General features: G+C 48.6%; 1 protein-coding gene across 1 annotated transcript in view; it reads right to left on the bottom strand.

The window, feature by feature from the left end:
- LOC144175832 (nose resistant to fluoxetine protein 6-like) overlaps positions 1-16,043 on the bottom strand; it is a 421,837-nt gene that overhangs the window by 344,841 nt on the left and 60,953 nt on the right. Inside the window, exon 3 of the mRNA XM_077704849.1 lies at positions 88-199. Coding sequence (XP_077560975.1) covers positions 88-199 — 112 coding nt within the window. The remainder of the gene's footprint in view (positions 1-87; positions 200-16,043) is intronic.

The following is a 16,043-nucleotide window of genomic DNA, read 5'->3' as shown; positions in this document are numbered from 1 at the left end:
CCCCGTAGCGCATCACGACCCCGCTTCCGCACCTTTTTGGGGCCCTTATTTACGGTCAACTCACGTGTCGCTACAAAACGAACCTACTTGCTTGGGCGACCATTTGCAATTCTGTTTGGCTGCAGCCCGCGATGACGCAGATTCCCCAACGAAGGCCTGGAACCCACTTTTCCTGGCGGTACTGGAGGACACGGCCTGCCTGGGAACGGCCGAGAAGCAATGGAGCATAATTTTCCTTCGCTTTCATCTCTGTGACCGCAAACCACAACGCAGTGGAAGCTACATCATTTTTTGAAGAAAATCAAAAGAAAACTATACAGTGCAACGTGGCTTAAATACCTTCACCGAGCAAGCAATTTAGAAGTTTTTTACCGTCGTTTAAATTCGCATAACTTGTGTTATGATAGCCTTGGCACTAAAAACCCACATAATAGGTTTGTAAAGTGCGGTACTGAGTATAGGCGACGCAATCCTTGGTGAACGTGATATGCAGCCGAGTATGGACCATGCCATAGATTCTTTAAAACCATTTTTGCCATAGGGAAGGATGCATACGCTCTATGTACAATTGAAACCCTTATATGGGACAATGTTTCTTATATCATAATAAGATGCCCTGTGTCCCCTTCGCCCTGGCGTGAAAACACACCCCACAAATGGGAACCCGACAAACAATCACCAATATAACAGCATGGCGTTAAAAGAGCACGCCAGAAAATGGCACAAGACTAAAGGTGACGCCAATAAAAGGAGAATGCGACAACAGAGCACGTGACAAAACAGCAGAGCGTCATAACAGAACAGGAGCAGAACACGCTTTTATGGAACGCCTAATTGGGTAATTATACAGATTTTCCCGCGAGTAGGAACATTATAGAGAGAGCAAAATGCTCTCTATGAATTTCGCTTTACGTTCCATTACCGTCTGTCGGGAAGACCATCTTCCGCTTTTCCGACCTTGGCAGTACACAGCTTATGCATGCTAACAATGAGCTACATACGTTACAAGCTATAACGCAACCATACAATGTTTTTTTTAAGTTGTTACAGTATATTTGTGGTTTTCTCAGAATAAAGAGTAGTCGTACTTTTTTTGCAATGCAAAACATGTTATTTATTATCATTTTTTTACATATATTGAAGCAAAGCTTTCTACCTCTATCAGCCAACAGTTATTTCGTAGCCTACGAGACAACAAACTTCCAACGCGGCTGTGGAGGCGTAGGGCGCTTTACACTCAATGAGCACAGTTTAGATGGCGCGGCGATAGGGCGCTATTACCCAGTGTCCCAGGGCTCACGCCGGCGGCCGCGTCATCGGGACCCTTACGCCGGCTTTGTCGTCTGCTTTAGCAACGGTGTTGGGCCTGTTTTGGCACAGCTTCCCGTCTGCTGCCCGCTCACTTCGCACGGCTTGAATAACGTGTTCGACAGAACCTCCTGGGTAACAGGGACCCGACGGAATTAGGTGGTCTTACGGCAAATATACGTTAAGGATTGGTTTGCAGGGCGGGAAAACAAAATGTAGAGGCCACATACAGACATCTGGCCGCGAGACAAACGCCACCTTTTGCACACTGATTGTCACGAATGGGACTGCGTTTTCTAAATTGCTGAATACCGACTCGGTTGTGTTTTACAGGTTTTACAAAAGACGAATGGAGCAGCTGCTTCTGATAAATAGCGATTATAAAAGTTCACTCACCGCTATCGCAATTCTCACTCTTCGAAACTATTATTTGTATCTGGACAAATTGGAATCACTAAGCTCACATGCCGGATTGTTATGGTGTTTGCGCTTGTGTTGCGTGGTGCTGTAGCCCCGAGCTAGCACATCAGGATGGCTAGGTTCCGCTGTCTCACCTTCCCAAACACGCTCCTCTCAGTTTTCTTTCTTCCGACGCACGGCCGGGCTACAGCGGCGGCATCCGCCGCTCTAGCCTGGCCGTGGCCGACGCTTCTGCGTTCAGAACGGCTCCCCGCGAATCCCAGGTAACGGCTGGCAGAATCTCTGGTTTTACTCTTTTTAGAGCCACGTGTGTAAATTCAAGTAAGTCGCATGTGGAATTATTGTGGGGGTCGTCTGCAGCTTTGTTTTCCAAACACCTTCACAACGTGCATAGAAGACATTTTTTTTTCAAATCTGGTAAATAAATTTGTTTTGATAATTGATATTTATTCCTAATGTGCAGTATGAAAATATAATTTTGACATTTCCTGTGTTTGGTTGCTATAGGCGAAAACTTTGAAAGTTGGGATCCTTTTTCTGACGTTTACATAACACGAAATAGCCACTTCACCTAATTAGCAATAGCATAGGGGTTGTGCATATTCATTTTTACAAAAAAAGTAAACGTTCTAAATTTCAAAATGCGCCGTATTTGCCTGAGAGGTGAAATTTTCTTACAAATGAGGATTCCGAGAATTTAAACACCATGCCTCCCGGATTCCGCGGGCGCCACACGTTTTCCCGAGTCGTGCGTGCTCTGGCCTACTTTCACGGCGGCCATGCCTACTCACTGAAAGCAGTGGTGGAAACAGCGTGTCCAATAATTGAGTCCAACACCATGAAAACCGGAACAATTGCTGCATTTTACATTAGACTGAATTAAACTATTGGCTAGTGCAATGGCGATCGCTGATCTTTGTTGTCTTCTTCCAAGCCTAGCTTCCTGGAGTCATGTCCTCTTCTTAATTTTGGTTGCTTTTGTAAGTGCGGCACATAAAATTCAACATCCTCCCCGCCCCACAAAAAATGTAGTTCATGCTCCGGGCGTTGTCTGTACAGCTTTTCATTCAAATCCTACTATCCGGGTACACCTACAACAGTGCACATTGAGGTCGTCTCGTGGAGAAAATGGTTCGGTGTCACACTTACTTCATTCAACCAAGAAGTGCAACGTTCGTAAACTTCCTTCAATCGCTGAAGCTGTCTCCAAGCCGAATAAGGTGCAGTGTGGTTGCTTCCGACAGTCTTCCTTCTCACTGAGCGATGTGCGCCCTCTTGTGTTCTTCTCGTTACTTTTCATCTGCTACCCCTCCTTGTGAAGTGTACAGTTAAGTTGCATTTTGTTTTCTGTAGCTAGAGTATAAAAGCTTTAAGGCAGTGAACCATAATCTGATCTCTCATGTTATAGGACCGAATCGCGCTTCTTTGTACCTCGTTCCTTTTCGTATTGCGCCATGGATACTTCTCCTTCGAAACGCTTCACTGCTCCAATCCGGACTCGCTCTTAGAGGGAAGCATTTGCGCCGGGAGCTGTTAGACTGAATTTCGGAAAATGGCGTACCATGGGTACGCAAAACTCTCGTAAGTTCCTTACGTTTTGACTGGGGCTCTGTCACCCTACCTGGTCCCTCCTGGTACTGATCGCTTTCATAATTTGGCGAGTGTCTGTGAAAAGCTTGATGCCGTTTTCGCAGTGTTGATTCGTTGCTTTCATCGCCTTGCCAGTCTTTGGAAGGTAGGCTCATTTTGGTTTCCTCATCTAGTCGCCTTGCTTCAAACGTTCCAATACTTTCAACACCCCAGAACGTACAAACAACTTCGCCCAATGCCTCGTAGTTGCGGTTCACTCGAGACACGGAAATTTTTGATGCAACGTTCGATGAACTGAGCATCGAAAGGGACCCTGGAACATTCACCCAAAGACCATGTTGAGTGCAACAATCGATTGTTTCTGGGAGGACGACGAACCTCTCCCGTAATGACCTTCCATAAATGGTCATCTCCAAGCCGCAGGCCAATCCCAAGCCCCCCTGCCATGCTTGGCTGAAGAAGCCTGTCCGCAATGGGCTGACCGGTAGATTCAATAAATAAAACAAAGTCACACTCTATTGGCACTTGCACGATGTCCTTGGAAATGAAAGAAACTTCGATGGTATCCATAGAGACCAGTTCGCCACTGCACTGACTGCGGACGACCACTTCAACTAAATGGTATTTGTTTGTTGCTGACTCATCCTGACCCAAGATTTTGAGTTTCAAGCTGGTCTTCTCAAGCTCCTGTAAACCAAAGGTACGGGAGACATATTTTCGTAGGAAAAAAAGCTGGCTTCCCACATACACGCTTCCACAGACGTACTCACATGGCTGACTCCCTGAATGCAGACCCTTCAAGTCTGCAACACTGTGAAGGCTACTGGCATCCAACTTCCTCTCGTTATCTGTACTGTCCGTTCCTCTGGGCTTGCAGGCATGGTCACAAACAGATTGTACATGTCGCCCGCTGCAGTTTCCGCGCTTGTAATTGCAGCGACACTTTTTGGAAAAATGTCTTTTCTAAGTGCAACGAAAGCATCATCTGTCAGCTGCCAGCTTCTTCAATCGATCCTTATGACGCATGTTGCTGTCGCATAGCTGCGTGCGTAGAGTGCTGGTCTGAGTTGCAGAACCGACACTTCGACTCGCCTGAAGCACTAGAATTTAGCACCGCTGCCATTGGCGGCATGGCGAAACCTTCGTGTCCATCTTGTGCTTTTGGACGAGCTTGTTCCTTTTTGCTATCAATCCACTCCGTTATGTGCACTCTACTTCAATCATAAGGTGGGTCAAAAGCGCCTCAAGATCCCCATGAAAGAATGCCGGTGACGCAGCTTCTCCACCGATGGAAGATTCTCCGTCTGTCAGGATTGACATGCGCGAACTCTGCGCTATCTGTCGGTGATAAGCAACCACGATATCTGATGGCAAGGCTCTCAGTAGCTCGTCAGTCATCATCGTAGAGTACGCGGCTGAAGAAACCTCCAAAGCCGCGACTGCGCGCACATGGCATTGAACGGGGTCCAGCAGGTGCCGTAGTCCGCTAATATCATTCGATGGCACCACTGAAGGAACAATTGAAGCTGAGCCAAATGTTCCAGCACGATTTGGCGGGCGTCACCGAAGCCTCGAGAAAGAATTTCGACGGCTTCTGTATATCAATCGTCGGTCGGTGGCAGCCCACAAATGGATGCAGCAGCTGACCCAGTCAGCAGCGACCGAAGGTAATGGAGCTTGTTCAGGCTGGGGTTTTCGTGGACGGCTGTCTTAAACTGCGTCACAAAGCTCACCCACTGGCACAACTCGCCGTTGAAGCTTTGGAGCTGCAGCGTCGGGAGTTTACGGATCCTCCATGTCGATTACGGTCGTGACTGTGAGAATCCACCACAGAAGGTGGGGCTGTCGATCCAGGCAGGATTTGACCAGTCCGAAGCGGTTTACCTTTGGCCTTAAGCTGGCCGAGCATGCCATTGGCGGCGCCCTCGTATCGAATCATTGCTTCAAACTCCGTCGCGAACACTTCGTCTGGTATAGCGTCTTCCAGCTCGGTATTCAGCTAGCTCAATTCATCATTGTTCGACTGCAGCCGCTCTATGAATGAACCCAACGTTTCCACATCCGCGGTATCCAGCACCGCCTTAGCTTCGTTTATGAGCCTTGTGTTTTGCTGCCTAGCCTTCCTGTTCTGCTTGAGCTTGTGAATGCTGCGTTGCCTCTAGCTAGCACTGATACTCGCCGCTTTCCGTTCGTTTGGTTCTCGATCTGCCGACCTCGTTGCTCCGACTCACTTCGTTCCCGGCTTACCATGCACCACGAAAATGTCCGATTATTGAATCCAACACCATGAGAACATAAATAATTGCTGCATTTTACATTACAATGAATTAGAACAATTGGCTAGTACATTTACATCCGCTGATCCTTCTTGCCGTCTTACTTCAAGCCTAGCGTCCTCGAGTCATGCCCTATTCTTTATTTTGCTTACTTTGCTAAGGGCGACACAACAAAATTCAACACACCGTTCCAATATTTGCCCACGAACAAGACAGTAAAACAAGATCTCGATCATCGCTAACAGAAACGTCGCCAACACCACCACAAAACTGACCTAACCGCTCGGCAACGTTAGTAGAAAGATTTAGAATACGTTTTCCCACTGTTGTGGGTTCCCCAAGCGGCTTGGGGCACCGTACTGCGCATGCGCAGAACCCAAGCCAGCCTTGGGAATTTGGGGTTTGCGTTTTGCCCGCACGCTATCTTGCATAAATAGCGGGTGTCCCACAGGTGACCCAGGACGAGCTTCCGTTCCTTGCGTCGCTCTCGCAGCCAGCGAGACGGCGCGTGACCACTGTTGAAGCGAAAGCTGCGGTTCGTTTCCGGATCCCCCGATCAACTGCGACGATCACTGAGCTAACTTTATAGATTCCGCACGTCGTTCGCAAGGAATGGATAAAGCCGGAAATTGTGGAGCGTTTTCTGCCCTCCGAAATGGTCCATGCATACGCCGTCCAAGCCTGCGCGTGCGGCGAGAGAAGCCGCTCTAACCGGCGCAAACCCCAGTAGCCACAGCTTGTCGCGGCGCTTCAAAACCAATCTGATCGCTAAAAAGAAGTTCCACATGCGAGTAAGTACAGAGGTCAAAACTGCTAACAACAACGCGTGACCGCGTGACCTTCGATACGTGCAGCGCAGCCTGCTGATAGCCACCGGCATGACCAGCGAGATTAGGTGACGGCGCTGCGGTGACTTGGCATGTGAAAGCTATTGTCGATGCTTCTGTGTTTTGGACGGAAGGTTCGACGCCGAACGTCGCTGATCAGGACCACCGCGAAAGCCTGTATTAAACGTTATTACGCTGATAACCAGTGCAGTAGCCTTTGCTATGATTCTGATATAAAAAAAAGTGGAATGTGGGTCGCGCACACCCATTCTAACGTAGGTTGTGCAGGAAAGGAGGAAACCTAAGCGTTGGCTCAGAAATTGCCTCAAGACGTTTATTACTGGCGCGGTGAAGTTTTAGCATGCATGTGCAAGCACATAAAGCAACATCAACTTATGCTTCCTCCTTTCCTGCACATTCTACGTGAGAATGGCCATGCCCGGCTCACATTCAACTTTTTTTATTTCGGAACCATACCAAAGGCGAAAACGAGACTGCGCTTGTTATCAGCGTCACATAGTATTTAATATAGACGTTGGCGGCGGTCTTACTGAGGGACTTTCGGCGTCGAACCTCTCCCCCCAAAACAATGAAGCATCGGCAATAGCTTTCGCATGCCGTGCTGCCGCAGCGCCGTCCCCTAATCTCACTGGCCACGCCGGTGGCTATCAGAGGCCTCTCAAGCTTAGACGTTCCCTGGTTTCCCTATAGGCGGCGTAAAAATCGTCACCCCACGTGACCAACCTACAGCGCAGTTTTCGACCATCAAATCCACCAGACGGCGCAACCGAGAGGTTACTTTTGGTAGAGAATACAAAACATTCATTCCGTGACTCAGAGAGCCAGCAAAGTTCGCTTACAATGTGTTGTTTAAAAATATTATTAACAAGTTCTGCATCAAACATCTGTTGAGCAAAATGTACGCAACTTTTTACGAACTGCCGACTGGTGCACCACCTCGCTTCTGAATTCGCAACCACAAAGCCAAGCCAAGCCAAGCTGGATTACTGTTAACTTATTCTCTGTGGTCTTGTAAAATCTAGTTTTCTTGAGTATTTCTGCTCTGTGAACATGCAGGAAATGTGATACGTGCCACCGGGAAAGCTCAGCGACCCGCGTGAGCCTGTTGGAGCCCGTGTTAGCGGGGCCGCTGTACCGCCGCATCGACTTGTGATGGCGCATCTAGGCCTAGCCAGGCTGAGACTCCTCTTGCTATTGGCATCACTATTCGTTTTACGGACTCGCCTTGGTCCAGACCTCGCCAAACGTTCGTTTTACTCCTCACGACGGATGCGCCCGTCCGAGCGTGCTCGCCACTACAAGTCTGTCTCGCGCGCTGTGCACGGAGTTGGTTCCCACCACCTAGCTGAAGCATCGCCCCAAGGGATGCCGCCACATGTGCGCACCCCTTCGTGGCCGCTCGACAGTCACGTTGTGCCTACTGCTCGCTGGAGACATTGCGATCAATCCCGGCCCCAAGCGCACGTCGTCACGTCCTACTTGCAGCCGCTGCGAAAACGTTGTGTATAACAACGTCGCCGCTCTCCAATGTGATGGATGCGGAAGGTGCGCACATCGCACGTGCGAACTTATGGCGCTCGCTGTATACCGCCGCCTTTCATCGTCGACTGAGTGCTGGTTGTGTGCCCTTCGTTCGAAATCTTAGCGCAAGTGAACGAGTTGTTATGGCAAAACAAAATGTCACGAAAGCGACGTACAATTGCAGCGATCGAAATGAAATGATGTCCTGGCCTCTGTAAACTTGCAGATGTCAATAAACGATTTGTCCTCACTTGCTGCTCACTGTGGTCTGTGCCAGTCGAGGCCATCTGGTCACCTGGCGTAACATCACTTCACTAGCGCGGCCCAAGTAAACACGCGGCCAGCGTGCCAGCCAGGAACCAGCAGGAGCAGCGAGCCGGCGGCCGCCGTGCGAGGGCAGCCATGTTATTAAGGAGCTCAAGCGGCCTGTGCAAAAAGCATCTGCCATGTTTACAAAGCCTTGTTTACAGCGCCACCAAGTGGGCGTCCTCGGTAGTTCACGACGCCGCCACTACGCGTTTTCTGGCAGTACAGGCAAAGCTAGACCTTTGCTTCTCTAAAATCCTCCGTGTTCTGTGCTATCAGCAGGCTGCACTGCACGTATCGAAAGCGAGACGGTCGCGCGTTGTTGTTAACAGTTTTGACCTCTGTACATGCTAGTATGTTGAAAAATCGGGCTTAACTCTTTCGGTACGGCGGAAAAACAGACGATTTTGAGTGCTTCAACAAAACTATTTTTTTCTCTTGAGCTAGTGGACACATTTAGCATTGCTATGCATGTAATTGTAGCTTATAGATTGCTCTTACATACACATACCAGCAGTTTTGTGAAAGGTACAATTACTTACAGTTTATTAGTAAAATAATCAGTAAAAACTGAACAAAAGTATACACGCAACGTATAAGGCGATCGTATTGAGCCTAAAAATTATTTCAGGAATTCTAAGATATACAAATTGTTCCTACATTTCTTGGCTATGATTCAATATATATATCAACGCTGTACACAAAGTTTTGTATTTTTGTGGGCCCGTCAAACTAGCGGAACTGACGGCTGGGCCACTCCTCGAAGCCACTCGAGTGATTGATTGATTGATTGATTGTAGGGTTTAATACGCCGACGCAACGCAGGCGATGAGGCGCGCCGTAGTAGAGGGCTGCGGATTAATTTTGACCACCTGGGGATCTTTAACGTGCGCCGAAATCTCGTACACACGGGCGTTTTCGCTTTTCGCTTCCACCAGAAAAGCGGCCGCCGCGACCGGGAATCGAACCCGCGACCTCGTGCTCAGCAGCGCAACGCCTTAGCCACTGAGCCACCGCGGCGGGTGAAGCCACTCGAGTGCAAGTCGGTCAAGCTTCCAAGCACACTTTCTTGTGTTCTGACGCAAAATGCTTTTCACTTTAGTGGTAAACAACCAGAAAAAACAATCCAGCGCTCTTGAGAAGTGTCCCGCATCGCTCCGTAGCGGTAATCTGACACGAGTGCCAGGCTATCATGAAGGTGATAACGCGATATGACGAGCCGCTTTTGGCAAAATATCCCTACCGTACGTTGTCCAGACCCTACACATCAATGTGTAAAGCCGCTGTCGTGAGATAGGAAGCCAGTTTTGTTTATAAATATAGCCCAAATACAGCGGACGCCGTTTTCACACAACTCGCCACTACCGCGGGTTCAAATTTCACTCTTGGCGTGGTCTCCGCACGCGAAATATCAACAAAACATACTAAAATCGAAAAATGAGTTGTCAATAAATACGCCAGATGGCGTTAGTTGTCCACCAGGAGCCGTTTTTATCTTTCGCGGGACGTTTGAAATCATCCGACACCGGCGTCCGATGGGCTATGGCGACGTACTGAAAGAGTTAAGGGATTGTTATCAGCGCTCATTTTAAAAGCGGCTATCAGGGATCTGCCGCGATGCTAGGCGTACGCTGACAGGGCGCGGAGGTTCGATGCCCTGTTGCAAATTCTATCAACCAATTATCAAGATTCATTGCTGGCACGGTTGATTGCGTTTGATGGTCGCCTCGGGACGCTTGATGTGCAGTGCTCACGGATTGAAACGCGACACTGGGAGCGCGTGGCCTGCGGTACATGCAGCGCCCCCGTGGACGCCCGTGGAAGCTAGGTGTTGCATTGTGGTATACCACGAGGGTGAGAGCGTTCTAACCGCAGGCTTGCTGCTTCCGGTTACCAATAAGCTGGGCTGTGGTTCCCCGCAGTGACAGCGGTGCGCTGCGAGCCTGGAGCGCGTTTGTGAGACGTTGGTAGCCGCCCGGCGTAACGCGCAGCCAATTTCGTGACATCGTCTACTCGGGCGCTCTTCTGACGCGTGCCCTTCCGATGCGACACAAATAATGTGCATGTAAAGCACGGTCTCGCTTATCTGAATAAAACGAGCTCCTGCACGAAGAAACAACCAACTTTATTTTATGATATAAACTAAAAAAGAGGAGAGCCGACGAATTACTAATGCACTCCACCACCCGCGAACGTGCCTGCAAAGGCGTCTTTCCTTTTTTTAAGTTTACATACTGGAATAAAGTTTGCTGTTCCTTCGTATAGAAGTTCTTTTATTCAGATGAGCGTGACTGTGCATTGCATGAGCATTACTGTGCCGCATTGGAAGGACACGCGTAAAAAGAGGGCGCGCACACGATGTCGCGAAATCGGCTGCGCGTACAGCCGGGCTACTACCGTCGGCGCCCAAACGCGTTCCGGCGCTCCAGGCTCGCAGCGCCCCGCTGTCGCTGCGGGGAACCACATTCCCGATTATTGGCAACCGGAAGAAGTAAGCCTACGGTCAACACGCTCTCATCCTCGCGGTATACCACAATGCAACACCTAGCTTCCACGGACATCCACGGCCGGCGCTGCATGTACCAGAGGCCTCGCGCTCGCAGTGTCACGTTTCAATCCGTGAGCACTGTACGTAAGAAACTGTAATGGAGGCTGCTGGAAGGTGACGCTGGAAGGTGCTGGAAGGCACGCGGAGTAATGGCGGCAGATGTTCGCGTGATGGCAAGCTTGAATGCTGAATTGATGATGGAAAGGAATTTTCTGAATGAATGACCGCAGAAAGCCAAAATTCATACGAGAGCGACGTGCTTGTAATAACAGAAAAAAGCGGTTGCATTGAACGTTTCGAGAGAAAAATAATAACTGCCTTTTTGAAAAGGTGGTGCCGAAATCTTGGCATATTACAGAAAAGCTACTTTGATTAGCGCTTCTTGTTTTTAAGCCAGAAATTGAAGTGCTGGTATCGAACTCTATGCCCTTTATTCACCGTTTTTTGTGTGAGGGGGCAGTGCCGACCCTTACGTAGAAAACATGGGCAGCTTTTTTTCGCTGTGAGAGGGTCAAACCGTGCTTATTTTCGCCGTGCTTTCATAAAACGCGGGCTGTCCCGCGCACAGAACCGTCCGTGGCATGGCTTAAATTGTACGCGGCAGAGTGCAGGCCTAGCTCTTCGCCCTGCGAAGCGCTAGGCCCGTACTCTCCCGCGTAGAATCAGCTGCCTTAAAACAGATTTAACCACAGTATTATTACACAACACAATTTTCATTCCAGGCGCGCATGCCATTTCACTCATAGCTACGTTGGCTTTCGTCGGGGAGAACGGGGATAGGGCTCCTGCGCTGTAGTTAGGCGGCATGCAGCGCCCCCTCGTGTTCGACATGTCTGGGTAGTACAAATCAGACGACCCGTCGCCGCCCTCCATGTGGTTTCAATTACAAGCCAAAGTGAAACTTGGTTGTACTTAGTTTAATCGCTTTGCGGCGCGTTTAAATGACTGCATACTGTAATAAATCCCCCTTAAAGTAGTTGTAGAGGCTAAACAAAATAATATCCGCTCAGACAAGCCGATTTATCGGCTTTCTTTTGAGCGAGCTGTCGTAGTTGTCGCTGCGTGGGACAGTATCACCAGGTCGGGTGGTCTAACTTCTTGATGACGATCACAGTTTTTTCTTGGGTGCGGTGGACAAAGGAAACTTCACGAGTACCATTAAACACGGAACGCTGCTCATCCTATAGCCTGAGGTAACTGCAAAAGGTTGCTTCAGCGGGAGCATGCAATCGAACCCAAGAATCGCGCAGCCCACTCAGCTGACACTGCTGGCCTGGCACCGCCTTGAAAACGAGTGGAAATTTTGTTTTGCATTTTCGTAAACTAAATGATCCTTGCGAAACGTTGAACGCCACACGATTTAGGAATGGCATGGTACATGTAGACTAGCCAGTAGGTGAGGCATTGCATCAAATAAACAAATTAGGCAAAGTTAAAGGACGCAAAACAAGCGGCAAATCGCACGCCCGCTGCCTGCAGAAATGTGTACTTCTATATTTGCATAACATAACATAAAACAGCCGCATACACGGCGCGCGGCCCCGAATATTTACATACGGACATCCCTGACTCTGTTGGTTATCTTCGTCGCTAACAATCTGAACGCCGAAACGCCAGTTTTGTCCTCAAATGGAATTAGACAGCGAGGCAAGAACAGTTCAATAATCCCCCATCTTTACACTTCTCCAGATTATTGTCAAATATTGTGGGCGATTCGCTGAATTTTTTCGCTTTGCATTCAATGCCACCCTCCCTCTCATACCCGAATTGCCCTCCAGCCCTCCGCCGTGTCGGCTGCATGCAAATCGGCCCTACACTTCAAAACGTTGCTCACCCTTATTCTAGCCTATTAAGTGCGAACGGGGAATATATGATGCAAGAGCGTAATTAAGTAAAGTGATCTTTAACGCGCCGACGCAACGCAGGCGATGAGGCGCGACGTAGTGGAGGGCTCCGGATTAATTTTGACCACCTGGGGATCTTTAACGTGCGCCAAAATCTCGTACACACGGGCGTTTTTGCTTTTCGCCTCCATCACAAAAGCGGCCGCCGCGGCCGGGAATCGAACCCGCGACCTCGTGCTCAGCAGCGCAACGCCTTAGCCACTGAGCCACCGCGGCGGGTTAAGTAAAGTGAGAGCAAACGAGGAAAGCGAGCGGCCTGCCAGTTCGCCCCACAACTTTGTCTTACGGCCACTAATTTTGGAATCCCAAAACAGATTCCACCCTTCTGACGCTCGCTGAATATTGTCAGTAAGACACGCAAGAAAACGGCAAGCTAACTATGCACCATGTATTTGTGACAGCGACACAAACGGGCGCTATTTAATGAAAGTGCACGCATAGTCCGCAAGTACGCAAAAGAGCGGCGCACCACAGCAGGCGAGACTGCGGTCCGCCGGACTCGCTGGCTTTTTAAAACGCCATCATCGCCGATTGCGTCACTCTTCTTTTTTGATCAGCCTTCGTTGAAAAGTCATTGTCACTTAGAGTATTAGATTAAACTAGAAGTTTCCCTTCAAATTTCACTTCATACGACCATCGATCGGTGCACCGGCGAGTGGCAGAGCGGCGTCACCGTCCTGGCACTTTCGTCGGCGCTGTAAACGTATTTAGCGCTGCAAAGATTTTTGCCCTAATGCCAAGTTGATCGCCAGAGGAGATCGGACTCGCCGGGAATGGGCTGATGACCATGTTGCAAAACAATCGGGTCCATCGAGCTCATTTTACATCTGACAACACGGGATCCTATGGGACCAGCGCAGCTTTGTACTACCCGGAAGTACTGCCCGGAAGCCGCTTGCGCAGCGCCCCCTACGCGGAGGAGGCCTGTGTGCGATATCTGTTTTAGGCTGAGATAGCTAGCTACACGTCTTAAGGTGAGCCTCGTTTTGGAGACCGGTGCGTGCCAAACAAGCGGTGTGACTACCGGAATGGGTTACATGCAACAAGTAGTAAACATAACTGAAAATATTTGTGTATTAATTGGCGATTCATTTTGAGAAGCCACATCAATGCCGCTTGTTGGGGGCTCGTTTCCGTTGGTTCCGGTGGTATAGTGGTAATACACTCGTTTCTTCTTGCAACGGTGTATCTGACGCTCGAGGGTGGTAGCCAGCGCCACTCTGACTACACGGGGAGAAGGAGACAGGCTGTAGACGTTTGAGTCACGCCCCGGGGTTGAAAAGAAGGTCCCCTTCTCCCCGTGTAGTCAGAGTGGCGCTGGCTACCACCCTCAAGCGTCAGATACACTTCTAGTAAATATAAATAGCCCAGAAAGTGAAGGAGAACACAGTCGCCCAGATAGCCGAGACCTCAAGCCACACATAAGACAACACTTGCGTAGAACATTGCAAACGCACTGGAGTAAGCACACATACAACAAACTACATGTCATAAAGCCACACTTGGGACGGTACACATAGGACTCACACAACAGATACACAGAAGTCACCTTGGCTAGGCTACGGATAGGGCAAACGCATGCAACGCACTCTTATCTGCTCACGGAATCTTCTAGACCCAGTTCCTGCAGGTGCGGTGAGGCCCTATCCGTAGTTCACGTACTCATTCAATGCAAGGCACTCGACACCACACGACGGAAATATTTTCCTCAACTGTACAGGCAACACATCCCGCTACACCCATCGCACTTGGCCGACAAGCCAATGTTTTCTAACAAGCTTGTTTTTTAGTTTTTATCAGGCGTCAAGGTATTACAGCTTCTTTCATATGCATAATCACACTGGCCCTATGCACCAGCCGTCTTCATGCATTCGCTTCACTGTTGTTTTTACTCAATAATTTAGTACTTAATTGCACATCTGTCCTCATCAAATAACTTTGTATCCAGCGCTTTTTGCCCTAGTTGGCCTTGCGTCATTAAAATACAACCATCATCATCAAATGGTTTCTTGCTCGCAACCGATCGCCACTACGCGTGGTCGACCCCTCCAGAAGTTCGCAACAGTTGTGTTTTCTTTTTCTAGAAGTAGTCATTTTTAGGTAATTGCGAAATTGTACTTCTTCGCATCAATTTTCGTGCCTGGACTGGAGTGGTACGGTTTAGGTCACATTTAGCCGCGCCACATAGCAGTCTGCACTACACTGTAGGAACAGTCATTTTTCAAAGCGATCACTCAGTAAATTGCACTGGCAGAAACAACGCTCTCTGCGTTCGGATTGAGGTTACAATGGCTGAAACTGGAGTTACACATGCACGCCCCGCACGTGCATGAATGTTTAAATATTCCGGTCGTTCGATAATCGCATAAATGTTTGTGCATGTGTATCAGTACCACCAAAACCGTGCATTCAACCCTAATATGCTACCACGTCTAAACTACGTGCACAGGCATAAGCCATGCTTTCCGCGCATGGGGAGCGTTAAGGCACTGCAACATTCACTACCGTCTCCGAATAATCCGCGACCACGCGTGTTGCTCAGTTAAATTTTGTGTTGGGCTCTGATTCTGTGGATGAGTGCACCCCGCACAAGAGCTAATGTTCCAAAAAAAGTGTGAGCTTGTGTACATCATTGCACAACAAAGAATACACTATTTGTCAAAACACATCACTTGATATAAGGAAATATACCTTTAGAAAATATCCTGCTAGAGTATAAATGGACAACAGCCTTCTCCAGATGTGCAATGATTATGCCACACTAAATTTTTTTTGTTAGAAGAGGATCTCATCGCAATAATTTTTTAAGCACTGGCTATTGCCATTATTGTCATGCATTATTGTCATGTTTCAGTTTTTGCAGACAATACCAATAAGTCTGAGTTTTTAAAGATCGTTTGAATGGGTCTGACCTAAATATGAGCACAATTTTAAATCTGGTGCCCTATGCTTCCCTAAGACATCATGGCCAATATTGAGGCGTAATTAGATGCATGTTTTAAAGAAAAAAAGTCATTGCTATGATATTGACGGTACTAGTTGAAAACATGCACTCACACGTCATGTGGGCTTCAACCACTGCACGGGAACGATAATTGAACCTGGTTTAAGCTGCAATCACCTAGAAGTGACTTCAGAAAAAAAGGTTGTTTCACTTGTATTTTTGTTCAGAAGTTCATCGCATAGCCTTTCAGCCTCATTCAGCATAATCGCTCAGGCAACGTTATCACCAATTAAGTCTGCGCTTTGTCACAGAATAGTGGACGCAATAATTTGCCATAGTAGCAATGAGAGAGTTCGCTCATCTCGGCACCTTTTTGAC

This window comes from Haemaphysalis longicornis, unplaced genomic scaffold (assembly GCF_048455015.1).
Source record: "Haemaphysalis longicornis isolate Haplotype H1 unplaced genomic scaffold, Haemaphysalis longicornis Haplotype H1 scaffold_1, whole genome shotgun sequence".
Taxonomy (NCBI): domain Eukaryota; kingdom Metazoa; phylum Arthropoda; class Arachnida; order Ixodida; family Ixodidae; genus Haemaphysalis; species Haemaphysalis longicornis.
This window is presented reverse-complemented; position numbering and strand designations above follow the sequence as displayed.